The sequence below is a fragment of the Hyaena hyaena genome, unplaced genomic scaffold (genome assembly GCF_003009895.1).
Source record: "Hyaena hyaena isolate Hyena2069 unplaced genomic scaffold, ASM300989v1 scaffold_1015, whole genome shotgun sequence".
In the NCBI taxonomy this organism is placed as follows: domain Eukaryota; kingdom Metazoa; phylum Chordata; class Mammalia; order Carnivora; family Hyaenidae; genus Hyaena; species Hyaena hyaena.
In genome coordinates this window covers 120,613-147,433 of record NW_024081652.1, presented here as the reverse complement: position 1 = coordinate 147,433, position 26,821 = coordinate 120,613, and the positions used below count along the sequence as shown (strand labels likewise).

Here is a 26,821-nt window from a genome sequence, read left to right as displayed (position 1 = left end):
TTGGGGTACTTGCATTGGAAGAGTATAAATGTCTTGAATGCAAAGGTCTTCTTCATCTCTATAATTTCTATTACTTGTTAGAGTGTCTTGCTGATATGATACTTCCTGAACTTTTTCACCTGTCTACTTACCATAGGACTTCATATATACCTCAGTTAATTTTTTTAAATTTTTTTAATTTACTTCTGAGAGAGAGAGAGAGACAGCGTGAGCAGGGGAGGGAGGGCCAGAGAGAGAGAGAGAGAGAGAGAGAGAGAGAGAGAATCTGAAACAGGCTCCAGGCTCTGAGCTAGTTGTCAGCACAGAGCCCGACCGGGGCTCAAACCCATGAACTGTGAGATCATGACCTGAGCCGAAGTTGGATGCTTACCTGACTGAGCCACCCAGGTGCCCCTCATATATACCTCAGTTAGAACACTTTGGTTCCATTGTGGCTTTTGATTCTACACGTACACCTAATATAGACTGTAATCCTTTCTAGGATAGAGTTGTAACTATCTTGCTCATCTTGATTTGTAGCATCTGCTACAGTATCTGGCACAGCAGGCATTCAGTAAATTTGGAGTAAATTATGTAGAACTATAATTACATCAGATGTTCAGAAACTGAGGATAACTAAAATAACTGTTATTTTATCAGAATTCCCTTTTCCTTCTCCTTTGGTCTCCCTAATTTTACTCCTTAAGGCCCTTCTGCCTGCCTGCTTTTGTGCCTCCAGTGTAATATACTGATTAGCTTCCCCTATGTATGATTTTGACCTCTCCTTTAATAGTAAATCTAAGGATAGACTTGGTAATAACTCCTGTATTTTACCCTACCTCAGGACTGCCCACATCTGTACATTGCCTGTCTTGGATAGCTCAGAAATGAATCCTCGAACAGAGAAATCACAAAAGAGGATTTACTAGTGCCCCAACTTCTTTTATTCCTAACAACAGTCATATGGGATGAGGTTTTACAAAGCTTGGGAATTTCCTAAGATATATGGGAGCTCTGTCCTTTCTAATCCAGCTGGCCAGCTATATATTTGGAGACATTGACCAGATATGTCTTCTAGCTCAATCTGATGACAGTTAAGAACATGGATTTTAAAAGAAAAGGTGGAAAGATTCTCCCAGGTTTCTGACTTGGATGGTAAGTGCATGGCTAAGGACTTCCAAACATAATAGAGAATATAGAGGGGTACAGACTTTGAGAGGAAAAACTGATGAATTTAATTATTAATATACTATTAGGATGTCCTGAAAGTACTCACATGACTATATCTAGTAAGCAGTTTTATCAAACAATCTGAAAGTTAGGGAAAAGGTAAAATTTGTGAGTTCTTAAACCACAAGAATGAGTATGATTTTCTCGGATGTAATGTAACCTTAGAAGTCAACTAAAAGCAGAAACCAGAATTTAAATTAAGAAGACAGGAAGAGCCATGACGAGAAAACAGAAAGAATGATCTCAGAGTAAGAGAAATCAGAAGTTCCCACCGCAACAGTAACAAATAAGAAAAAAAAATTGAAAGAAGGAAAAAAGTATCAAAGTGTCAAATATTACAGAGTAATATAAGAACTGGAAACTACCCCTTGGATTTGATAATTAAAGAGTCCTATAATCTTACTGAGAGAAATTTCATTGGAATGGCAGAAAGAGAAGCCTCATTACATGTCTTGAGGTCTGATAGCAAGATGAGGAACTAGAAACAGGGTGTACGGGAGATTCTTTTAAGTTTAGAAGGAGAAAGATAAGATGGTAGTAACATTTTTGTAAAGCCTAGGATGCAGGCCTTCCTACTAATCCCTTAATGCCTGACCAATCTCTGGTGCAGCTTCTCAGTCAGGACTTTCTTAGAAGTCTAGGCTATGGCAGGTTCAGTAGAAAGTAGCTTTTCTGCTACTTCACATATATTATATAATATTTTCATGCATATAACCCTCCTGTGGAGGGTATTCTAGTTCTAATTCTTTGTTTCCCACTGAAAAAACTGTAGCCATAAGGTGAGTGAATGGTGACATTTATTTTAAGACCAATTTTACTTCGTCTATGCATTTTTGAAAAAACATAATCATATATAAAGTTTGTTATTAATAACAAATTATATCTCCCTTTCCCTTTAATAACCTATCATGCATCAGTATGCTTTGAGACCAATGGTGATCATATGAATTCAGATAGCTGTTGAATAAAGTTAATGCATCCACAGCCTTAGTCTGAATGAAACCAATATTTCCCATTGGTTCTCGGTGTTCACTGGCTGGAAATTCATGACCACAGGGTATTTACTCTTCTTAGGCAGTGGATTTCACTTCTCGCTTTTTATCGTTGATACTGTTTTGGGTGCTTTAACAAGATTTTCTCTGTATCAGGGCTCTCCTCAGTGAGGGCGAAAATATTTAGACCAGAAAACAATAAAACTGTCTGCTGACCCAGGTTTCTGTTCCATCACCTTCGTGTACTCATAGCTTACTTCCCACCCAAGCAAATAAATATATAAGTAGAATTCCACACCTCCATGTAATTTGAGGTTCTACCCCAACTGTCTTCCTCTATTCCCTAACTTTACTCTAGCCAGTACTTGAAAAAACTGTATAGGAGTTTAAATAGAACACAGGCTAACCATTGGGTTTTAACATATGCTCTATAACCTTTGGCACTCCCATTTTCTTCAAACTCTTCTTAAAGTTCTTCCAGCTGCCAGCTCCTTCTCAAGAACTTCCTTAGGGATCTCTAGTCTATTATTCTCACCATCCTTGCTGGGTATCCTCTTAATAATGTTCCTTGGTTTTTCCAAAATGCTAAAAATTGACCGACTCAAATGAAGAAATTGCAGATTGGTGCAAGCACAAATTTATTATGCTTCTCTACCTGAGACCCTGAGAACACAGGGCTGCAGCTGTTTCACTAGTCCAGGGAAATAGCAGTGTGCTTCTAAAACTCAATTTTTATTATGCTGAAAATCCTCTTGTCATAAAAAAATCATGATCCATCTCTGTAACAATCCCTTTATGCAGCTAAAGTGTCTGATTTCATCCATTTATCAGGGTCTTAGTTTTTTGCCCTTTTAACATTTCTTTCACATACATTAAATGCAACATGTCCAGACCTGCCGTAAGCAACTTCTTAAACTTGCTTTTCTTTTCAGTTAAGAATACCACCGTGTCCTCAGTTGCCCAGGCCAGAAACCCAGGAGTCCTATAAAATCCATTCACTCTGGCTCTTAAATGACTGCAACAAAAATCTACTTTCCATCCTAATTGCCACTGCTCTACTTCAGGAAACCTTCATCTTTTACCTGGATTACTGTGGCAACCTCCTAACTGGTCATACTGTCTCCAAAATTTATTTCCCTTTTATTCACTCAACCAGAAACATTTTTCAAACATGCAAATTGATCATTTTATTCCTCTGCTTAAAATTTGTTAGCAATTTTACTATTGTCCTTACTTCTTTACCAAAGTCCACACTTATTTTAATATGTGTCTTTTAAGATCTCTCATTTTACCTTCTCTTTGTGCCACTTTTTCACTTCACATTCTCTGCCTCTGCCATACTGCTCTTTCACTTCCTTGTGCTACCATATTCATCCTTACTTTCAAGTTTCTCTCCTTGCAATGCTTTGACTTTGAACCCCTTCTTCTCTGTTTCAACCAGGTAACTCTTATTAATTTATTCTTTATATAACACAATTTAAATATTTCTTCTTGAGAGAAAATTTCTGAGAATTCCTTAACTAGGTAAGTTGTCCATGTTCTGTGCTCTTATAAGCACCCTTTATCAGGAGGTAGCACTTAGTACATTTTAATTACATGTTCAATCTTTAGACTTTAAATTCTGTGAGGGAGCTAACTTTGCTATTTTGCTTGCTGTTGTGAGTTATTCAAAGATGGAATATGAGCTTCCTTGGGAGCTTATATTTCCCATCAGCAGTAATATTCATGTGCAGGTTGAATAGCTCCAAGTTGGGACTAAAATAGGGAACCATTAGAAAGCCTCTAAGTCCTTTCCGGTCAGGAGATTGTTTCTTCCATATAGTCAAACATACGTACATAGCTATTTTAAAAGATTCTATGTTAATTAAAAGAATTGAAAATAATGAATTTTCAGTGATTAATGGTCACTGAAGAGTAACCATTGGTATATAGAGAACCTAAGAAATATTTTATATTTAGAACACCATCTAAATATGTTGAGGAGTTTGTGAAATTAATGTTATTTTTTGTATCTCTTATAGGTGAAATGAATCAGAAGTATAAGGAACTAAAAAAACGAGAGGAAAATATGGACAGTAAGTGATCGCCTTGCTGATAATGAAAATATTCTCAGATATCTGTTTGTTTATACCGAATCAGAGATCTCATTTTGGGAAGATACAATGGCTAATAATAAGTCCAGGAGTGTGGACATTCAAAGCATTTGCCTTGAAGAAATAATAAATATCAAGCAGAGTTTAGGGATTGGTAGAGAATTTTAGAAAGGTTTTTTATGTTTGTGTGTGTATATTTGTGCTAGGGATAGATTCTGAAATTAATACTTAAATTAATTGTATAGAAACTAATTATTGATTGAATGTTGAATGTTCTTTTTTACATGTTTCACTGCATTCATCTTTAGTATCTTTCACCTTTTTTTTTTTAACCCTTTATAATACTTCTCTCATTAGATATCAGTCCTTAACTCAGATCTTGCTACTTGGTTCTGTCACTGATTATAGTTTTGGTAGCCTTCTGTTGCAGCTTTTAATCAACTTTTTAAAAATCTTAACATTGTAAGTATATCTTCACTTAAAATTGTGTTGTACATTCAGAAAATTTCCAAAATTGATTGATACTACTGGTTTCCTTTTTTATAATTTTACTAGAATCTGAAGTTTTATAGGTGTGATGTCACTTGTTATCTTCATCGAAGCATGCCATAAAGCAGTAATTGCCAATTCTGATTTAACAACATCCCAAGATTTCTTTAAAATCTCAGCAAGTACCAAAAATTATCTCAAAATTAATTCATAGTTTCAATGTAACAGTAAAGTTATTTTTAACTTACTGTAAGTTTTTATTTGAGGGAAAGCCATAGAATATATTTTTAAGAATATAAATAAGAGTAGAGGTGCCTGGTTGGCTCAGTCAGTTAAGCTTCCAACTTCAGGTCAGGTCATGAACTTGTGGTTTGGGAGTTTGAGACCTGCACTGAGCTCTGTGCTGACATCTCAGAGCCTGGAGCCTGCTTCAGATTCTGTGTCTTCCTCTCTCTCTCTCTCTGTTCCTCTCCCATTGTTCTCTCTCTCTCTCTCTCAAAAATAAATAAAGATTAAAAAAAATTTTAATTAATTATTTATTTACTTAATGTTTTTTATTTCTGAGAGAGAGAGACAGCATGAGCAGGGGAGAGTCAGAGAGAGAGGGAGACACGGTATCTGAAGCAGGCTCCAGGCTCTGAGCTAGTTGTCAGCACAGAGCCTGATGCGGGGCTCAAACCCATGAACTGTGAGATCATGACCTGAGCCGAAGTCAGATGCTCAACCGACTGAGCCACCCAGGCACCCCCAAAAAAATTTTTTTAAATATAAAGAAGTAAATTATGTACTGATTCTATATTGGACAAGAGAAGGACAGTTTCTTAGAATACTTACAATGTGAATCATTAAATTTATTTATTTGAAATTAATGCAATATTATAAGTAAAGTGCTTTCAGATAAAATAGGTAATTAGTAACTATTTTCAGTATAGAAATTAGTGACTAATTATAAACGTGGATAATTATAGATAAAGGAGATCCTATGTAAGAACAAAGTTTTTCTCTTCTTCTTTATATCAACTATTATTTCTGAGCCCGAATTTGTAACTTTTAGTTTATTTGTATTAAGATCACAACAGTTAAGCTTTAAAAGTTTGAAAGTATGTAGGGGCACCGGGGTGGTTCAGTTGGTTAAACGTCCAACGTTGGCTCAGGTCATGATCTCATGGTTTGTAGGTTCAGGCCCTGTGTTGGGCTCTGTGCTGACAGCTCAGAGCCTGGAACCTACTTTGGATTCTGTGTCTGCCTCTCTCTCTCTCTGCCCACCCTTGATCACATTCTGTTTCTCTGTCTCAAAAATAAACAAACATTAAAATTTTTTAATTTTGAAAGTATATAGAAATGTTATTACTGAATAATTTAATTACCCTTTGGTTAATAAAAGATTAAACGGATAATTTAAAATTTCCTTTGACATAGCGGAAGGGAAAGAAAAATAAGATAAAAAGAGAGAGGGAGGCAAACCATAAGAGACTTGAAAATACAGAGAACAAACTGAGGGTTGCTGGAAGAGTTTAGGATGGGGGGATGGGCTAAATGGGTGATGGTCATTAAGGAGGGCACTTGTTGGAAAGAGCACTGGGTGTTATATATAAGTGATGAATCACTGAATTCTACTCCTGAAATCATTATTATACTCCATGTTAACTAGCTGTGATTGAAATGAAATTTAAAAGTTAAAAAAATTTATAAATAAATTGGAAAAACAAACCAAAAATGAAGTTTCCTTTGAATTTCTAAAAAGTATTGTTAAGACCTACAAATCAGAGTTTATATAGTATTAACTATATTAACAGTAGCTTCTCATTGTATTTTTGAATCTGCAGCTTTTATTGAGACTTTTGAGGAAACAAAGAATCAGGAACTGGAGCGGAAGGCACAGATAGAAGCCAGCATTGTTACACTTTTGGAGCACTGTAGTAGAGTAAGTACCATGTGCCTGTCTTAGTGTTCTCATTAGTTTTACTATGATTAGCTTTCCAAATACAGCTCAGAAAATGCAGTGGTTCACTATGACGTCTGCTCATTTAATCTGTTTCCTTTAAATTCCCTTGCTTATTATTCTTTTAATTGGTGTATTTATAGCAAAATTCACCTAAGGACAGTAGGGGAAAAGGATAACATATATGATGTCAATATTTAGCAATAACTGAGGGACTAATTCAGAGTAATTATTAATGTGATTTTCTTCCATTGTTGATGTATCTGAACTTAAAGAAGTGTTCGTAAAGATAACTTCAAAATCTAGGTATCATAATGGAAAATGTTGGTATATTTTTACAGTGTAATTTGTATTATAAATAGAAGAGATTCTTTTCTTATAAGACTCTGTAAGAGTGTAGGATACCAAGGCGTATCTTCATTTATTTAAAAAAAAAAAAAGTTTATTGAGCAGCTACTAATGAGTGGTAGCATAGAAGAAAAAATGCAGTTTCTTTTAAATATTTTAAGTGTCATAAGACCCCAAATAATTCTTAAAATAGTGTAGTTCAATTTCTTCTACAGTGAAATAAAATTCAGAATTCTCTTACATTTCCTTTAGTTTCTCATATTGAGAAAGTCTGACTTTGAATCTCACTATACTCTTCTAAACATACTTAAAACATATATAATGAGTGATGTATTTCAAAAAAGAATACCAATTCATAACATCTAGTCCTTTGGCAGTGCCCTCCCAAGAGTTTCTTGAAGGGTGAAATCAGTGGAACTTTTTCCATTTTTGTTTCCCTACAAATACAGAATATAAATCGTATGAAGCAAATATCCTCTATCACCAATCAAGAGCTGAAGATGATGCAGGATGATCTCAATTTTAAATCTACTGAAATGCAGAAATCACAAAGTACAGCTAGAAATTTGACTTCAGGTGAGAAAACATAGATTTTAATTTTTTTTCTGTAACAAATTGAAACTTTAAAAATTTAGTTTTTATTTTATTTTTTTGAAAGGCTGAGAATATAATATATGATTGCTTATTGCTCCAGTCATTTATAGACTCAGAATTGTGTCTGACTTTTCACATCAACTTAATAGTATTTTATTGGGACATTCTGATTCATTTTTAACATTTACTGAATACCTGTTCTATAACATGGGTATACAGAGATTTAAAAAAAAAAAAAAAAAGTTCGCTCTCTTTCCTCAAGGAACTTTGAACAACTAAAATATAATGAAGCAGTACTATGACAGAGGCATAAGGAGCAACAGAATTACATTGGGTTTGGATCCACCCCTGTAGTGGTATCCTAAAGGAAGTAATGTTTTAATTAGAATTAGTTTCAGCCGTTATGACTAACATGCTATTAGGGCAACACTCTCCTATAGAAATGTAATGCTAGCCACATACATAATTTTAAATTTCCTCTTAAGGGGTGCCAGGGTGGCTCAGTCGGTTAAGCATCTGACGTTGGCTTAGGTCATGATCTCACGGTTCATGGGTTCAAGACCCGTGTTAGGCTCTGTGCTGACAGCTAGCTCAGAGCCTGAAGCCTGGTTTATATTCTGTGTCTCCCTCTCTCTCTGACCCTCCCCTGCTCACGCTGTCTCTCTCTCTCTCTCTCTCTCAGAAAAAAAAAAAAGATTAAAAAATTAAAAAAACCTCCCTCTTTAAAAACTTTAATAATATATTTTATTTAATCCAGTGTATCCAAAAGATTATTATTATTTTTTTATTTCTAGGAGAGAGAGAGATAGCGTGAGCAGGGGAGGGTCAGAGAGAGAGGGAGATACAGACTCTGAAACAGGCTCCAGGCTCTGAGCTGGCAGTCAGCACAGAGCCCGACACGGGGCTCGAACCCTCAAACCGCGAGATCATGACCTAAGCGAAAGTCGGACGCTTAACCGACTAAGCCACCCAGGCGCCCCTAAAAGATTACTGTTTAAACATGTAATCAGTATAAAAATGATCCATGAGATTTTGCGGTTACAGTCCATCTCAACTTGGGACTAGACATAGTCAAATGTTCAAAAGCCATAATTGGCCAATGGCTGCCATTTGGACAGTGCAGATAGAGATTAAAAACAAATACAAAAAAACAGATTTTAAAGAGTTAAGGATAGCGTTTCAACTGCACTCAAAAGAAAAGAAGAGTTTAGGATAAAGTCAAAATTGTATGGAAGCTTTGAGTTTTTAGCTGATAGATTCTAACTATGGATATTTTTTAAGCTGGTGTGTGGTGACTTTGAATTAGCTATGTTTTTATTTGTCTACTTGGAATTACACTGGCAGTTTGTAAAATTATAAGGAATAAATAAAATTTGCTAATGTAAAGATGTTGAGATTCTTGAAATGGAATAATAGATCCATAGCACTCATTTATCTGGAATCCCAAGTCTAAAAGCCCCGGGCAACAAAACCTGACCTGATCTGAACTGACATATGGCTATGTATAGTTTTTAATTATCCTACCTAACATGACTGTTCATACTTTTTGCTGCAGAAATAGTCATGTACTTGATGACAGGATGCTGCCTTAGACCCTTCTGTGGGAGTTCGCTTGTAATCATATGTGTGCTATATCATTCTCTTAAAATCTGAAGAATTCTGCATTCTAAAACACAATAACCTAGGGTTTTTTTTTAATAAGGATTATGGATATATAAATGTATACTGAATGTTATTCGTGTATAGTTGAATTTAGATTAAGGATATAGTTGGACAATTATCATTATTTTATACATTCAAGTATATTTTATCTGTCCAGATTTGTTTGATTTGTTTAGAGTTTGTTTGCTATAGTTTTATTTGTATATCTGAATATAGGCTAAGCAACTAGAGGAGGTATGTTCTAAATTTCATTTACACCTATTAAAATTTTTTTAATTGTGATAAAAACACAGAACATAAAATTTGCCATCTTAACCATTAATTGTATGCACAGTGTTGAACAACAGATGTCTAAAACTCTTTTCATCTTGCAAAACTGAAACTTACACCCATTAAACAGCTGTCCATTTCCCTCTCAATTTCTCTCTTCTGCTAACCGTATTCTACTTTCTGTCTCTAGACGTTTGACTACTTTAAATACCTCTTATAGTAGAATCATGCAATATTTGTCTCTTTGTGTATGGATATTTTACTTATCATAATGTCCTCAAAGTTCATCAGTGTTATAACATGTAACAGGATTTCCTTTTTTTAAAGGCTGAATAATATTCTATAGTATGTACACATACTACATTTTTTTTATTCATTTGGTGATAGACATTTAGGTTGTTTTACCCCGGGGCTGTTGTGATTCATGCTGTAGTGTACATAGGTGTGCAAATACCTCTCCGAGATCTTTTCAAATATGAGTATTTTTACATCTTAATTTTCTTTTTTCTGTAAGATAAAGAATTTTATCTTTAATTGTTCCATCTAGGAAATTTCTGTTTTGTGTTTCAAACTATAGATTTAATTTACCTAATTTGTCTAATAATTTTAATTTAAAAAGTTTTTTACTCCTTTAAGCTGTCTTCATAAAATGGTTGTCAAGAAACATATTTTTAAAAAAATAAATATCAATACTAGGAAATTAATTCAATTATAAGGACTTTGAATTCCTTTCATACTTTTATACTTTGTGTTTACATTTTCTTTGAAAAACTACCCATTATATTTTCTCTAGTGATGTAAGGTTGAAAAAAATGAGAGGGTTTAAAAGAATTTTCTTAGTATGATAAGAATTTTACTGAAAAAAGTCCTTATTAATAATGGTTTCAATTTTCTGGCCCCTACAATTAGTTGCATTTACTCAGTTATTTTTAAATGTTAATTTTAACCAAGCATATATAATTATTTTTCCTCTTTCCTTAATACTGTCCTCCACAAGAAATTTCTTTTATCTACCAGTCATGATAAGAAGTCTATGATAATCTCCTTCACCTTTCAGACATAATGAATTTTACATTTCCCTTTTGTGAATTGCCTCCCCATTTGCTCTTGAGTTTATGATTGGAAATCGCCTGATCTTCTTAGTGTATTCTATTTTTCAGTGGAACAGTATTATTCTCAAAGGGGTAAAATTATTTCTTGGGGGAGAGTAAAAAATCTTGATTATAATGGCTTGTGGCCCTCCAAAAGGTCATTGTTCATTAACAGATATACATTATATCTGTAATATAAAAGTTTCATGAGGGCAGTGATAAGGAAAAAAATTATTTACCAAAAGCTCCTTAGGGGGACAATAATGAAAAAAAAAAAAAAGATTGCACAACAGTGCTCTCTTTCATGAGTAAAGAGGCAAGAAATCTGTCAGCAATAGTTTTTATTTATATTTTTGGAAAGGAAACTCCAGGGAATAAACAAATGCACTGATGGCAGAATATTTCAGAAACATTTCCCCATGTCAAAGTGGTTCCTTCTGAGATTTTGCTACTATGTACACACTGCTTAGTAAACTTTGCAACTTCATAGCATATCAGAAGGAACTAGTCTGCATCCTCTTCCTGTCTCTTCCCTTGGAGAAGTTTTTAGCTTTTTCAAGGGGACCCACTGTTAAAGGAAGATAAACTTTACCTCATACCAACCAACCATTTTCTCCCTTTCTCTAGGAAACGCAGTTTCTATAGCTCCTAAATGTATGTCTCTAATATATCTTCAAATGAAACCTGTAGTTAGAGTTGAATAACATTTTCACTGAACAGTCGAAATATAGAAGCTATGTTCTTTTCCTTTTTGGAGCATTGAAACATTATAAGCCTCAGGGACTCTGATTCAGCACTTTGGTTTTTTCATTTTAACTGTTTCCAACCCTAGTAGAGACGTGCATCTAACAAAACAAAATCTAACCTGCAACATTTAAGTCCATATATATACACACATGTTTTTTAAGAACGTATATGTTACTGTGATTGAGTCTTGTGACTCTTAAAGGGACAAAAGGAAATGTTCAAGCTTAATTATATCAACTTTAATTTGGTTGGTAAAATCCTCCCCTCTCAAATCAGTCTTTTGAAGACTTTTAAAACTATTTGATATTGTAGGCCCTGTGATAATTGTTATATGTAGGGAGGCATTCCTTTTTTTGAACATGATATTTTTATTATAATGTCACCTTCCACCATTTTAATCTATAACCTTTTGGTTTTATAGGTACAGGTAGAAAGTTTAATATTTAAACTTTGTTGTATTTTAAACAACGTTATATTTTATTTTTCCATTAGAGAATCTGTATAGATAATAAATCTGAATTACAAGTAAATTTTGCTAAATTTTATATGAAGAAATCAACTTACTTATTGCCTGCCCACATATAAGGAAGATATCCTGGTAAGAGGGCAACTAAATGCCAAGATCCATGCATAAACTCTGTTCAGATCCTAATCTGACCAGTGAACTAAGTATGCATTGAGTAAACTTTAAGGGACCTAGGAAAAAGTAGCAGTTAAAAGTTGAAAGAACTGCATACAGAGATTTTTTTACATACTGTCTACTCCAAAGGAGAAAAGTTTAGAATTGAGCAAAGTTTATTGCTCATTTAATAAAAATCAACACTTTTCAAAGTAGGACGGCATAATCCAGAATCTCTACAATGTATCACTTAAAGTTTCCATTATACTATAAAATTTACTAGATATTGCAGCAAATAGGAAAATATGAATCAAGGGGAAAAGCAATCAGTGCACACTGAACCAGAGATAATCCAGATGTTGAAATGAACAGAAAAGACTTTAAATGTTTATAAACATATTTAATAGTTTAAAGGAAAATAAAATAATAATAAATGAACAGATGGAGAATCCCACAGAGAAAATAAAAATTACAAAAAGAACCAAGTGGAAATTCTAGTGTAGAAAGTATAATTCAGATGAAAAATTGATTGAATGACCTTAATAGAAGATTGAAGTCAGCAGAGTCAGTGAACTTGAAGATTAAAAAAAAAAAGTGAACAGAGCCTGTGGGGTACCTGGGTGGCTCAGTCGGTTAAGTGTCCTACTCTTGATTTTGGCTCAGGTCATGATCTCACCGTGTGGTTTGTGAGTTTCAAGCCCCACATAGGGCTCTGCACTCTCAGCACAGGATTCTCTTGGGATTCTCTCTCTCCCTTTTTCTTTGCCCCTCCGCTGCACACACTCACCAGTGCATGCACACATTCTCTCTTTGAAAATATATACATAAACTTAAAAAAAATGAACAGTACCTAAATGACCTGTGGGTCAGTTTCAGGCATTCTGACGCACATGTAATTGAAGTCCCAGAAGGAGTGGAAGGACAGAGAATGGGGGAGAAAAGATAATTTTAGAAGTAATGGCTGAAAATTTCCCAAATTTGAAAAAACAAACAAAACAAGATCTAAGAAGTTCATTGAACCCTCAACAGGATTGCTATAAAAATCTCTTAAGCACATCATACTACTAAAATGCAACATAAAGGAAAAACAGTGAAGGTGCCAGAGAAAAATAACAGAGGAAACAATACATCCCACTCTAAGATTAAGTTTTATGTTATTTTATTTTAAAAATCTTCTACCCCTAAGTCTCTAAGTAATAAAATGAATATGTTCATGTTTGTCTTTTAATACTCTGAAATCTTTTTCTGAGGCTATTCATATCTCTACTTTGAAATAGAGGTAAAATGAAAGCTAAATGTTCAAAGAGGAAAAGTGTATCACTATATACGCCTCTATCTATAAACAAGTAACTACAGGATGTTTAGGATTATTACCATACCCTGGGAACACAGGAGAGAGGAAACTAGCTTAGGCAGGTTGAATTCAGATATCTTTATCTGGATGTGCATGTTATGTATTGCAGTTCCATGTTATCCATTTTTGAGTTTGTTCTAGTCATGGTTTACTTTGATAGCTATAAGAAAAGTAAAACAAACAATGGTGCCTAGGGAAGTCTGAATAGCAAAATTGAGCAAGTGTTATGTTCCTCTTCTCATAGCTCACTGTTCCCCATTGAGGGATCTTCTTGGATAATTAACATTTGCTGTCTTAAATATGAATCTTTCATAAACATGATAATATCCCTCTGCACCAAAGCCTGACTGGTTGTATGACCTTGGACACAATACCTTTCTAAGCTTCAGTTTTCTCATAACATACCTCCTAAGGCTGTTGAAAAGTAAAAGAAATAACATAAAGTCAGGCACATTTCAGGTACTCAGTAATATTGGTTCCTTCCATACCTTTCTCTCACTTTGAAAAAGGACTTTTAAATTCAGAACCACAATGTTAAAAAGCCTCTGAAATAGAGAAGGTGGATATTACAGCATTCTTTGTGAACAGAATGTTTTTGGAGGTGCCTGCGTGGCTCAGTTGATTAAGCATCCAACTTCAGCTCAGGTCATGATCTTGTGGTTCCATTAGTTTGAGCCCAGCATTGGGCTCTGTGCTGATAGCTGAGGCTGGAGCCTGCCTTGGATTCTGTGTGTCCCTCTCTCTCTGCCCCTCACCCACTCACACTCTGTCTCTCTCTCAAAAAAAAAAAAAAAAACATTAAAAATTTTTTTAAAAAAGAAAAGAATATTTTTTAAAATATTGCCTTCTTATAGTGATTTGTATTTATTGTAGAGGATTTTGGAAATACAGAAGAGCATAAATAAGAGAATTTAAAATATTAAATTCTCACTGTCAAGAATTTGTGACTATTAAAGTGTTGGTATTTACCTTTCCAGTCTTTTTTCTTTTCTTTTTAATTTTAATTCCAGTATAGTTAACATATAATGTTATATAAGTTTCAGGTGTACAATTTAGTGATTCAGCAATTCTGTGCATTACTCAGCACTCATCACGGTAAGTGCACTCTTTAATCCCCATCATCTATTTCATCCATCCCTCTACTCACCTCCCTTCTATTTACTATCTGAATATTTTTTTTCTCTGTAACTGAGTCTGGTTTTTTTTCTCTCTCTCTTTGTCTCCTTTTCCCCCCTTATTCATTTGTTTCCTAAATTGCCCATATAAGTGAAATCATATGGTATTTGGTTTTTTCTGACTGACTTATTTCACTTAGTAGTATATGCTCTCTAGTTCCATCCATGTTATTGCAAATGGCAAGATCCCATTCTTTTTTATAACTGAATAATATTGATATCGTCTTTATCCTTTCATCTATCAGTGGACACTTGGGTTGATTCCATAATTTGGCTGTTGTAAATAATGCTGCAGTAAACATAGGGAGGGGTGCATGTATCCCTTTGAATTACTCTTTTTGTATTTTTTGGGTAAATACCCACTAGTGTGATTACTGGTTTATAGTGAAGTTCTATTTTTAACTTTCTGAGGAACCTCTATACTGTTTTCCATAGTGGCTGTACCAGTTTGCATTCCCAACCATGGTACACAGGGGTCCCTTTTTCCCCCACATCCTCACCAATACTTGTTTCTCCTATATTTCTTTTAGCCATCTGACAGCTGTGAGGTGATATCTCATGGTAGTTTTTGCATTTCCCTGACATTGAATGATGTTGAGCATCTTTTGCCTATTGACCATTTGTATGTCTTCTTTAGAAAAATGTCTGTTCCTGTCTTCTCCCCATTTTTAATTGGATTATTTGGGATCTTTTAGTGTTGAGTTTTATCAGTTCTTTATATATTTTGGATACTAACCCTTTATCAGATATGTCATTTGCCAATATCTTCTTTAGTCTTTTTCAAATATTTCATCCTGGCAAAAAAAAGAAAAGCCTCTTCCAAGTATTCTCTGCCCAGCTCTCATCCCAAATGAGACCAAATGTCTTTGGTCATTTCTTCTCCTTTATAGAATCCCTCATGTCAGTTTATTCTTTAAAAATTTGTTGTTCTTATAGGTTTTGTCATGAATTCTTTTCTTTTGATTATGTCAACTACACCCATAGCTTCAGGTGCCATCTCTATGTGGATAATTTCACAGTCTGTATCTTCAGATTTCTCTCAGGGCTTTAGATGCCTGCATATGTCTTTACATGTCATGTTTACTATCTGGGTGTTTCTGAGGTAATTCAAACAACATATCCTAAGTTGACTTGAACCCTTCATTTCACTCTCTCCTACAAACAAAAGTTTGAACTTCCCTCTGCCTCCCCTACCATCGACTCCTTTACTTTTAAGTTAGAAATGGTACTCTGTATTGACTCTTCTTGCTTAACTGCTGTGTCTGGTCAATTGCCTGTTTTGTTAAACACAGATCCCTAATATCTCTTGAGTCCCTCCACATCTTCCCTCTATTTTTTCCTAATTTACTTCCATGTGACATAACTTTAGTATTCATATATATAGTTATCTTTCACTGGAATATATGTTCTATAAAGGATGGGGATTTTCATATTTGCAGCATTTTATTTATTGCTGTATCCCCTATGCCTAGAAGTTTGCCTGGCACACAGAAAGCACTTAATAAATACTGCTTAGTGAAAAACAAATCCCCAAAGTGTTATACCAGTCTAAGATTTCTTATGTAGATCACTGAATCAACATTTAACTGGTCTTTCTGTATGTTAGTAATGCTTTTCTAATTAATTACCCATATTGAAACCAGAGTGAACTTTCTAAAATTTAATTATGCCACACTCTGATTTGAAATTCATTGATTACTTACCATTGCCCTTTGGAGAAACTTTCAACTCTCTTTTTTCATTTATAAAGCCTTTCATGAACTGAAATTCTTCCCACTTTGAACTTTGGGTTCTAGTCATACTGAAATTTTATTATTTGCTTAGATGTACCATGTTTTTTCACCTCTAGAATTAGCATATGTTGGTTGTATTGCCTGGAACACATTTGCTATCTCCTTGGTTTGGTGGATTCCGAATCCTTAAGGCCTCACTCAGTTAAAGTGGATGTATTTAGAGAGTTCCCTTAGTCCCATATGTCCTTATGGCACCCTATGTTATTCTTTTCATAGTAGTTACCTAGCTTATTATAAATGCTTATTTTAATATCTTGGTTCTATCTCTAGAACATAGCTCCTTGAGCAAAGGCAATGGCTCTGTTGATTTCCATTATATTCTTAGCACCTAGCATTTAGTAGATGCTCAATACTTTTGAATCAAATAATGAGACATACACACTTCCCCTTAAACACATATATATTTACAGTCAGTCCTCGTTATTCATGATTCTGTATTTGTGACTTTACCTACTCACCATAATTAACTTATAACCCCAAAATTAATACTTTTAGCACTTTTGTGGTCATTTGTGGACATGTGCAAAGTCATGAAATTTGAATTGTTGGAGATGCATTTTCAGTGAAGGTCAATAAGGCAACATCCTACCTTCTTGTTTTAATCCTCATACTGTTAACAAGTATCCTTTTTGTGGCATATTTGGTACCACTTTTTCCCACATTTTTGTACTTTTTATTGGTGATTTTCCTATATAATATGGCTCCCAAGCACAGTGCTGAAGTGTTGGTTTGTGTTCCTAAGCCCAGTATTTCTAAGACTGCAAGGTGACTTACAGAGAATATGTGAATTAGATTGGCTTTGTTCAGGCAAAAGCTGGTCTTGAATTCAATATGTATTAAATAAAGGTGTGTTTAAACAGAAACACACATAAAACAAGGTTATATATTAGTTGATGGATGAAAATATTGTGACCAGTGGCTCTCAGGAACCTAACCCCGTATCACCCATAGGAACAAATAATTTAGTATTTGCTAACTGTTATTTACAGTAACTTATAGAATATAACTATCATAAGTGATGAGAATTGACTGTATATGTAGTTATAAAATTTTGCTCAGCTATGTATATAATGTTTCAAATAATGGGTCTAATAATATACATTATATTATTAAGAACAAAAATCTGTGTTCTTAAATGTTTTTATGATAATGGAGACAAGTATGGTTGGTATACATTAGGTTATGCTGGTTACCTGGAGGAAGAGTATTTTTTTCTTCTTAATGTATCTTGTATTGCCTCACTGGTTACAATGAAACATATGTTTCTTTTGCAGATACTCTGTAAAACATGATTTTTTTAAAGGGTAAAACATGATTTTTTTAATGATTATATTGGATTTCTCTTTGTGAAAGGAATAAAGTTTTGACTGTGGTTTTGAATTTTCTGTATTTCAGATAGTCAACGTCTACAGTTGGATCTACAGAAAATGGAGCTTCTGGAAAGTAAGATGACTGAGGAACAGCATTCTCTGAAAAGCAAAATTAAGCAAATGACAGCTGATTTGGAAACATATAATGATTTGTCAGCTTTAAAATCATCAGGTGAAGAAAAGAAAAAGGTAAATGGCGACAGTCTTACAGAAATATAATATAAACATTTTTTCTTGATTAAATTTATTTATTATTTTTTAAATTTTTAAAAATGTTTTATTTATTTCTGAGAGAGAGAGACAGAGTACGCGAGGGAGGGTCAGAGAGAGAGAGAGACACAGAACTGAAATAGGCTCCAGGCTCTGAGCTGGCTGTCAGCACAGAGCCTGATGCGAGGCTTGAACCCATGAACCGTGAGATCATGACCTGAGCCGAAGTCGGACGCTTAACCGACTGAGCCATCCAGGCGCCCCAATTAAATTTAATATGTATGTAGTTTATAGAATTTACTATTTTCTGTTGATTATTTGATATTTAAATTAAGGAAAAAATAAAGATGTTTACATATATAGTAGGAATTTAGAGAGACGTAAGTTTTAAGCAAAAGGTAAAAGCAAGGGATAGAGCATTTCAACAGATATGAACTTTGTTAAATGCAGGTTTCATTATATTTCCCTACTTGAGACTTTTTTTGTCAGTGACTTTTCATTGCTATTTATATTAAAATAAATTATTTTTTTTTTTAACTTTTTTTTTTTTTTAATGTCTTATTTATTTCTAGGAGAGAGAGAGAGACAGCGTGAGCAGGGGAGGGTCAGAGAGAGAGGGAATGACAGACTCTGAAACAGGCTCCAGGCTCTGAGCTGGCAGTCAGCACAGAGCCCGACGCGGGGCTCGAACCCACGAACCGTGAGATCATGACCTTAGCTTAAGTCGGACGCTTAACCGACTAAGCCACCCAGGCGCCCCTAAAATAAATTATTTAAATTAAATTAAATTTGATTGGATAAGAACATGCATACACACACACACACATATATATATTATACACACACGCACATATATATATATATATATATATACACATATGATATATATATATATCAGCCTTAATAGAGTTAATAATACAGTTAACACTATTTCGCTTATTGTAACTCAAAAGGTAGGGACACCTGGCTGGCTCAGTTGGTTAAGCAGCCGACTTTGGCTCAGGCATGATCTCATGGTCCGTGGGTCCGTGTCGGTCTGTGTGCTGACAGCTCAGAGCCTGGAGCCTGGAGCCTGTTCAGATTCTGTGTCTCCCTCTCTCTCTGCACCTCCCCAGCTTATGTTCTGTTTCTCTCTCCTCCAAAGAAAAAAAAAAGTTATAAAATAAAAGGTAATTTTACAAACAGGTTTTAGAGTAATTATAATCTTGGTAGAATTTAACCAGAATATCATTGTAAGTAAATGTAAGTAAACAATGATTTATATAGGCTCACTAGACATTTGCTAAACTCTTATTATTTAATTCTATTTGCATCTATCTAGAAATTACATCAGGAGAGAACAGTACTAACAACTCGTAGAAATGCCTTTAAGAAAATAACGGAGAAGCTAAACGTAGAGTATGAGACACTAAAAACACAACTGCAAGAAAATGAGACACATTCTCAGGTAAAAAGAAAAAAAAGACTCTGAAATTTATTTCTGTTTTTAAACTGTCTGTTCTGTGCTTTTAATCTATATTTCTACCCCTAAATAATTTTTTTTGAGTTGCTTTGTTTACCTTCTAGACATTCTGGCTTTGAAGATAGCCAGACGGTTTACAGTCTCCACTCAGAAATGAGTTTACTTTTGCTCTCCTTCTATAAGCCTATATTGAAGGCTACTCTGTGCTAGGCCCTGTTCTAGCCACAGCTGTTATGACAGTAGCTTTTAAAAATTTCAAAACTCAAGCTTTTTTAATAGAGAAACTTTGCTAACTCATAAATACCACAAATAAAGAAAATAAACCTGAATGACTAATATCTCACAGAAGAAATAATTCTTGTCCTTTTTGTTTTTTTATTTATTTATTTTTAAATGTTTAATTTATTTCTAGGAGAGAGAGAGAGAGACAGCGTGAGCAGGGGAGGGTCAGAGAGAGAGGGAGACACAGATTCTGAAATAGGCTCCAGGCTCCGAGCTGGTAGTCAGCACAGAGCCTGACGCGGGGCTCGAACCCACTAACTGCGAGATCATGACCTGAGCGAAAGTCGGATGCTTAACCTACTAAGCCACCCAGGCGCCCTAGTTCTTGTCCTTTTTGTGTACGTCCTTCTAGTCTCTGTGTGTATATGTACACACTCTTTTATGTATAGATAAGTATATGTGTATATCTATATATTTATAGAAATGGTATCATATGGTACATATTATTTGGAAACTTGTTTTTCATTACTAACTGTACCAAATAAGCACTTTCCCTTGTCAGTAGGATTTTTGAAAAATATGATTCGATATAATATTTGACTTCATGGATATAATTTAATTTATGGAAGCAATTCCATATTGTTGCACATTTAGGTTATTTTTAGTTTTAAAACTGCTTAATGCTGTAAAAAGCAGTCCTGTCCTTGAACTACTTCATGTACATTTCTGATTATTTACATAGGATCCACAGACAGGCCCCCTTTTCTTATCATTCTTGCTACTGACAGAATTACCTGAACAATGTCAGAGATCTGCTAGATTGAGTGCCCTGTCTGAGAGGGAAGAGATGATTTCTTTTTCATTCACCTACATGGTACTGTAATAGGTGTTTAGAAAGTATGTGTTGAAGGATTAAGTGAAGCATGTGTGACATGTACAAAATCACTAATTATGGTCTAATAAAGATTAATCATTCTCATATGTAATTAGTATCCATTAGCAATTTGTAATTGATTTATTAACACTAAATGCATGAAAAATTATTTTCTTTATATGCTAATATGATCATGATAGACAACCATTGTTAATATTTTGGTATAATATCCTTGTCAACTTCTTTCCTGTGCAATTATATACCCATATTTTATTGTTTGTACAAAAAATCAAATTCTGTGCATACAGTCTTTAAACATTTTCTCACTTAAATATTTCAAGATCTTTTTTGATGATATTTTTATGACAGCTCTATATGGATTTACCATTTTAAAGACAAAGATATACCTTATATTCCTTTTGAAAGGAATGGAATCTCATCACAGTTTGCCATGACTACTAAAAGCTTAGAAATCACTAATTTACATACTCAAATTTATTAGTTATTCTGTCTCTACTTCATGATATACAGGTCTAGATACAGATTTGTAAGTGGCACAATTACTGTTTAGTAAAAAGGCTGTTTCGAGTGGGAATGGATGCTGGAGAAGAAATCTAAGAAAAAGTTTATGAGGCTATTGTCTTAAATGGTTCTTAGGAAAAAATATTGATATATTTAAGGAGGAAAACACTTGACAAACACAATTTCTTAGACCCAGTCAATGGCTACCTTGTTTATTCCCATATCCTGTACTAATCATATACTTAACCCTATATACTGATAACAGGAATTCATAACATAACTCACAATTTACAGTCCTTCTCTGTATTATTTCTTGCTTTTTGAGAATCCCCACTGATTACATAAAATCTAGCCCCTTTATCTTTTATAACTATCTTCTTGAAAACTTTTTTGACATCTAAAAATAATTTTCATAACAGACTTTTTTGAGGAATGGGTATTATTTATTTAATATCATTTAAATAATATTCATATTGAAACAAACTATAAAACTCCTAGTAGAAAACATAGGTATAAAGCTCCCATGGGGCATCTGGGTGGCTTAGTCAGTTAAGTGTCTGACTTTAGCTCAGGTCACGATCTCACGGTCGGTGAGTTTCAGTCCTGCATAGGGCTCTGTGCTGACAGCTCAGAGCCTGGAGCCTGCTTCAGATTCTGTGTTTCCTTCTCTCTCTGCCCCTCCTCTTCTCGTTCTCTGTCTGTCTCTCTCAAAAATAAATAAACATTTAAAAAATTATTTTTAAATATCCTTGACGTTAGTCTTGGCAGCAGTGTTTTGGCTATGATATTGAAAGTTGAAGCAACAAAGGCAAAAATAAATATGTATGCCTACATCAAACTAAAAATTAGCTTCTTCACAGCAAAAGAAACAATCAAAAAAATGAAAACAACTTACAGAATGTGAGAAAATATTTGCAAATCATATATCTGATAAGGGGTTAATATCTAGAATATTTAAAGAACACATAACAGACTGTTTAAGTAAGTTGTAGGAAAACAGATTCGTGCTTCAAGATGTCCTCAGAGGTTTAAAGGCAAGTCACTAATACAGATGTATAATACAGAAGGAAGTTGACCATTTACATAGTGTTGCTTTTATAGCATTATTCATTTAGCACTTAAGAGTTCTGCTGCATTCTAAGAAGGCCACCTCTTTGTATGAAACAAAGAGGAAAAGTTGGGCACTTGACTTTGCAAAAGGTTATTAGAGATTTATTGCTAAAAAGTGCTGACTGCTTCCTTAAGTCCATCTTAACTTTGAGTTCCCAGCTGGAGAGCTATATCTGATAAAATAGTGTTAACTCATGGTGCATACAGTTTATATAATTAATTAGTTAGGATTTATCATAATATTTAGATTTATCTCTTTAGAAGAAACAATGGGATAGATGCTACATTAAGACTGAACATATGCCCTTAAAATGATTTTAACATGAGAGTAGAAAGAAACATTAATGCTGCTTCAATTATCAGTTTCTTAAAAATGATCATTACCTCTTAGAAATGTCCATGCTCAATGTTATTTTAATGTTTCATTTTTCAGACAGTCTTTTGCTTGGGAAAAGTACTATGTGAATCTTAAAAAAGAAGGACCATAACCCAGAGTTACAAGGTTAATTAAATCAGAAAAACAATTTAATTCTATAACAGTAAAATTGTCTTCTGAGGAAGCAACCATCAATATAATATCCACATTAGTTTCCTGTTGATGCAGAAATTATTGTAACAGTGCCAGCTTTTTACCAACCCTCTTATAATCTTCACACTGCAGCTCTGCTCTTATCACAGCTTGTGGAATTAGACAGGAAATTTAGCCCTGGAAATAAGGAAGTTACTCCTATATAGTTGAACCTTTGACAGTGTTAGAATATATATCACATTTGTGGTATTAGACTTCCAGATTTCAAGGAGAGATTCCCATCATGCCCCATTTTTTCTTTCTAGTTCTTTTAGGAAAGGGAAAAACAGTAAATTGTCTTTCAGTTGGCACATTCATTGGTATAATAAATATTGTAAATGGTTTTCAATTAAAATAAACATATAGAGTAAAACCTGTTGTCAAGTTCAACATTGTATTTATTAATGTATTTACGGTTGTTTAATCTTTTCTAATTTTCTTTTTTGTGTACCATGGCTTTATCTCACTAAAATGCAAAGAGTTGATAAGACTTAAAATTGAATGCTTTTTCCTTATTCTCTTAAAAGGATATATAATTGTTTTGAATATGGGTACTGTTTAACGTTTTTATTTTGTGTTTTTAGCTTACAAATTTGGAGAGGAAGTGGCAACACCATGAGCAAAATAATTTTGTGATGAAAGAATGTATCCTTTAAAAAGCTGCAAATGAACTTGACGGAGTGATTTTTTTTCCCTAGGAATTTCTTTAAAGATTGAAATTAAATGAAATTTAACACACATCTATCAAATATCACCAAGCTGAACTATGTGATCATAAATCAATAAGACTGACTTAGTCTCTAGTCTACAATAATTAGGTTATGCCTGTACCTTAGATATTCGGGCAGGAGAGGGAGGTAAACCAAGTAGTCTCCTGAGAAATTTGACCTTCAGGCTCATCTGTGTTTCAGCCATTTCAACCTCACATTTCTACTAAGGTGGTACCTACATCCCATCTTCTTATCTTTTTGTGCTATTACATAGGAGAAGAAAGCTGCTACTGAGAGCATGTGAAGTTTTTTTTTTTTTTTTTTTAATTTTTATGTTTTATTTATTTCTAGGAGAGAGACAGCGTGAGCAGGGGAGGGTCAGAGAGAGAGGGAGTCACAGACTGAAAGAGGCTCCAGGCTCTGAGCTGGCAGTCAGCACAGAGCCCGACGCGGGGCTCGAACCCACAACCGCGAGATCATGACCTAAGCGAAAGTCGGACGCTTAACCGACTAAGCCACCCAGGCGCCCCGAGCATGTGAAGTTTTAAGAAACATTTCCGCAAAAGTTATTTTCTCTTCTCTTCCTTGACCCGTTAAGGACAGACATCTCTGCTTGGAATGTAGCTCAAGGTGGCATGGGTCCCAGCTTATCTCCAGATGAAATGCAACAGGAGCTCTATTCCCATCGTAGGGCAACTTAGGTTAAAAGTAGAAGACTCCCAGGGCACCTGGGTGGCTCAGTCCCTTAAGTGCCTTGCTCTTGGTTTTGGCTCAGGTCAGGTGATGATCATGAGATTGAGCCCCATGTCAGACTCTGCTCTGAGCATAGAGCCTGCTTGGGGTTCTCTCTCTCTCCCTCTCTCGCTGTCCCAATGTGCTTTCACTCTTCCCACCCCTCAAAATAAATTTTTTTTTAAAGCAGAAGATTCCCACACACAATATGTTTTAGTCCAGCAGTCTAGTTTTATGCAACACAAAGTAGGCAGTTTGGAAATAAAGTCTAAAGACTTCTGAAATTGTGTGGTACCCTAGAGAATATGGTTCTGAGCATTCAGTTGTTTTCAGACCAGAGTTAGATTGAGATGCATAATATACTATAAAAAAGCTTTTACAGTGTAGAGTGTAGATGTACCTTTCTTTTTTAGAATTAAATATGTTTTTTAATGTTTATTTTTGAGAGAGAGAGAGCACACATGAGCAGGGAAGAGGCAGAGAGAGAGAGAGAGAGAGGGAGACACAATCTAAAGAGGCTCCAAGCTCTGAGCTGTCAGCACAGAGCCCAATGCGGGGCTCGAACTCATGAACTACAAGATCATGACCTGAGCTAAAAGTTGGGACACTTAACTGACTGAGCCACCCAGGTGCCCCAGTAAGTGTACTTTTTTGAAACAAGTTTTGCTTGGCCTTTTAGGTTTCAAATGACCTTAATCTAATATATTTTTTATTTATATTCTAATTGTGCTTTTTCTGTGCTGTTTTTAATTTTCAATAAGAAAAATACCAGTATGACTTGGTTCCTTCAAAAGCAAAGTAGATTACTATTTTGATGAATGTTCTCCCTTAACTCATGTAATTAGTCATAGCAACCAAGAGTCAAGAGAGTGATTACCAGTCAATTATGAAGAACGTGACCAAGCAGATTGCAGAGTACAATAAAAACCTCATGGACGCTCTACACAGCATGAGCAGAAACTGAGTCTGAACCAAATGCAAGTCTCTGGTAGTGTCCTCTACTGCTAAACTTTGGACAAGCTGACTGAAAAAAAAAAGAATAGCTTACTTGAAGAGTTTTACCTAAAATGTTTGAGTGCTATAATTTTTCTGACCACTTTGAAGAGTGATATTTTAAATAGTTGAATAGTTCAATAAAAAGTTTGCATATATTAAAGTATCTCTTTATGATATATGTGTTTGTTCATGTGGGTGATAAAAATGTCTCAAACAACCAAGAGATAAACTACAAGTGGCCATTGAGATTCATTTAGTTGGTATAATCCATCCATGGCAGTAAATGACATTATTTTTTTGTGTGTCATCTCTAAGGGGGATACAAGGAGTGTGAATCTTATTTAGTACATATATCAATCTTGTCAGTTTTTGCATCTAGAAAAAGTAAGAATAGAAGGGAGATGTTTAGCTTTGAGCTTTATTTGTCAAATATGGTATATTTGATGTATTTTAAGGAATATAGTAAATATATTAACACATTTTTTGTATATCAGTTATCCATCAAGATTCAGAATTTAAAACTTTAACCTTTGCATTTTAAAAATATTTTCTAACATGTATATGCTAGGAAAAACAGGAAGTTTAAAAGAAATGGTACACTTAGGGCATTCTGCTTTAGACTATGGCTCTTGCTGTCCATTACCACTCTGGAGTATACATTTAGTCTTTTGGACTAGAAGTAGATTAATTTGTAAGTTTTGCCCAAACATTTGAAAAGAAAAACTAGGAGAGGTAGGTTTGTATAGTATAAATCTGGGAGACATTATAGTAACTAAAGATGTATCCTCTCTTGTGGTGAGAAATGAGTCATCTTGGCCAACATAAAATATTTCTTAAAACCATCTTTCTTTTGCTCTGATTTCATGTTCATCAGATATGTCCACTTCTCAGTACTCCCGAAACACAAGCAAATTGGTTTCTTTAAAAAGTGGGAGGGGAGGCTTTATTGAGATATAATTTACATAGTATCAGTTTACCCATACATATTGCTTCCTTGAAGTGAGTATCACCATAAATTCTTCAACTTTAGTCTGTTTGAGATTAGGTAGAGGGGTGAGCACTGTTGATTTTGGTTAACTCTCAAGTACTAGTATGGCTGAAGATCCTGGATGGGAATACATTCATTAAGGTGGAATTCCTAAAATGTGTTCCTCAGATCCTGAACTCCTCAGGTTATTAATAGGTGTTAGGCCACCAAAGGATTCATGGTCAAAGAAGTTTGGAAATCATGGTTTGAAACAAAGGTAGATTGCTTTCTTCTCTTTGACTGTTCAGAGACCTTAATATGGTCACGTGCAGTAAGATTCGGAAGAGTATATATTTTCTATTTAAGTTTTATTTTATTTTTTTCCCTGAGTGGCAGGATTGTTGTTGTTTTATTCTTCCTTGGATTTTTTGGTCTAAAATTTTTGGTGTAGAATCATCTATCATATACATAGAATATTTAGAAATGCAAAAAATTCAAATAAAGTTCTATATGTAGTTAGTACTTTACCTTGTGAAAAGAGATATGATAAGACAACTCTGTAGTACTGAACTAGATATGACCCAGTCTTCACCCAGAATGAAGGTAGGTGGAAGATTGACCTATATGTGTTTGAATTATAACAATGAGAAGCTTGGCAGAAAAAAAAAGAAATTTCTTAAAAAAAGCAAGGTTTCCAACC

At 34.5% G+C, this 26,821-nt stretch overlaps 1 protein-coding gene across 1 annotated transcript in view; it reads left to right on the top strand.

The window, feature by feature from the left end:
* Window positions 1–25,309, top strand: part of IFT74 (intraflagellar transport 74) — an 83,046-nt gene extending 57,737 nt beyond the window's left edge. Inside the window, exons 14-20 of the mRNA XM_039221802.1 lie at window positions 4,223–4,276; window positions 6,610–6,707; window positions 7,523–7,649; window positions 17,774–17,937; window positions 19,280–19,405; window positions 23,301–23,361; window positions 25,004–25,309. Of these exons, the coding sequence (XP_039077733.1) occupies window positions 4,223–4,276; window positions 6,610–6,707; window positions 7,523–7,649; window positions 17,774–17,937; window positions 19,280–19,405; window positions 23,301–23,361; window positions 25,004–25,122 (749 nt within the window). The 3' untranslated portion in view covers window positions 25,123–25,309. The remainder of the gene's footprint in view (window positions 1–4,222; window positions 4,277–6,609; window positions 6,708–7,522; window positions 7,650–17,773; window positions 17,938–19,279; window positions 19,406–23,300; window positions 23,362–25,003) is intronic.
* The last annotated feature ends 1,512 nt before the right edge of the window (window positions 25,310–26,821 follow it).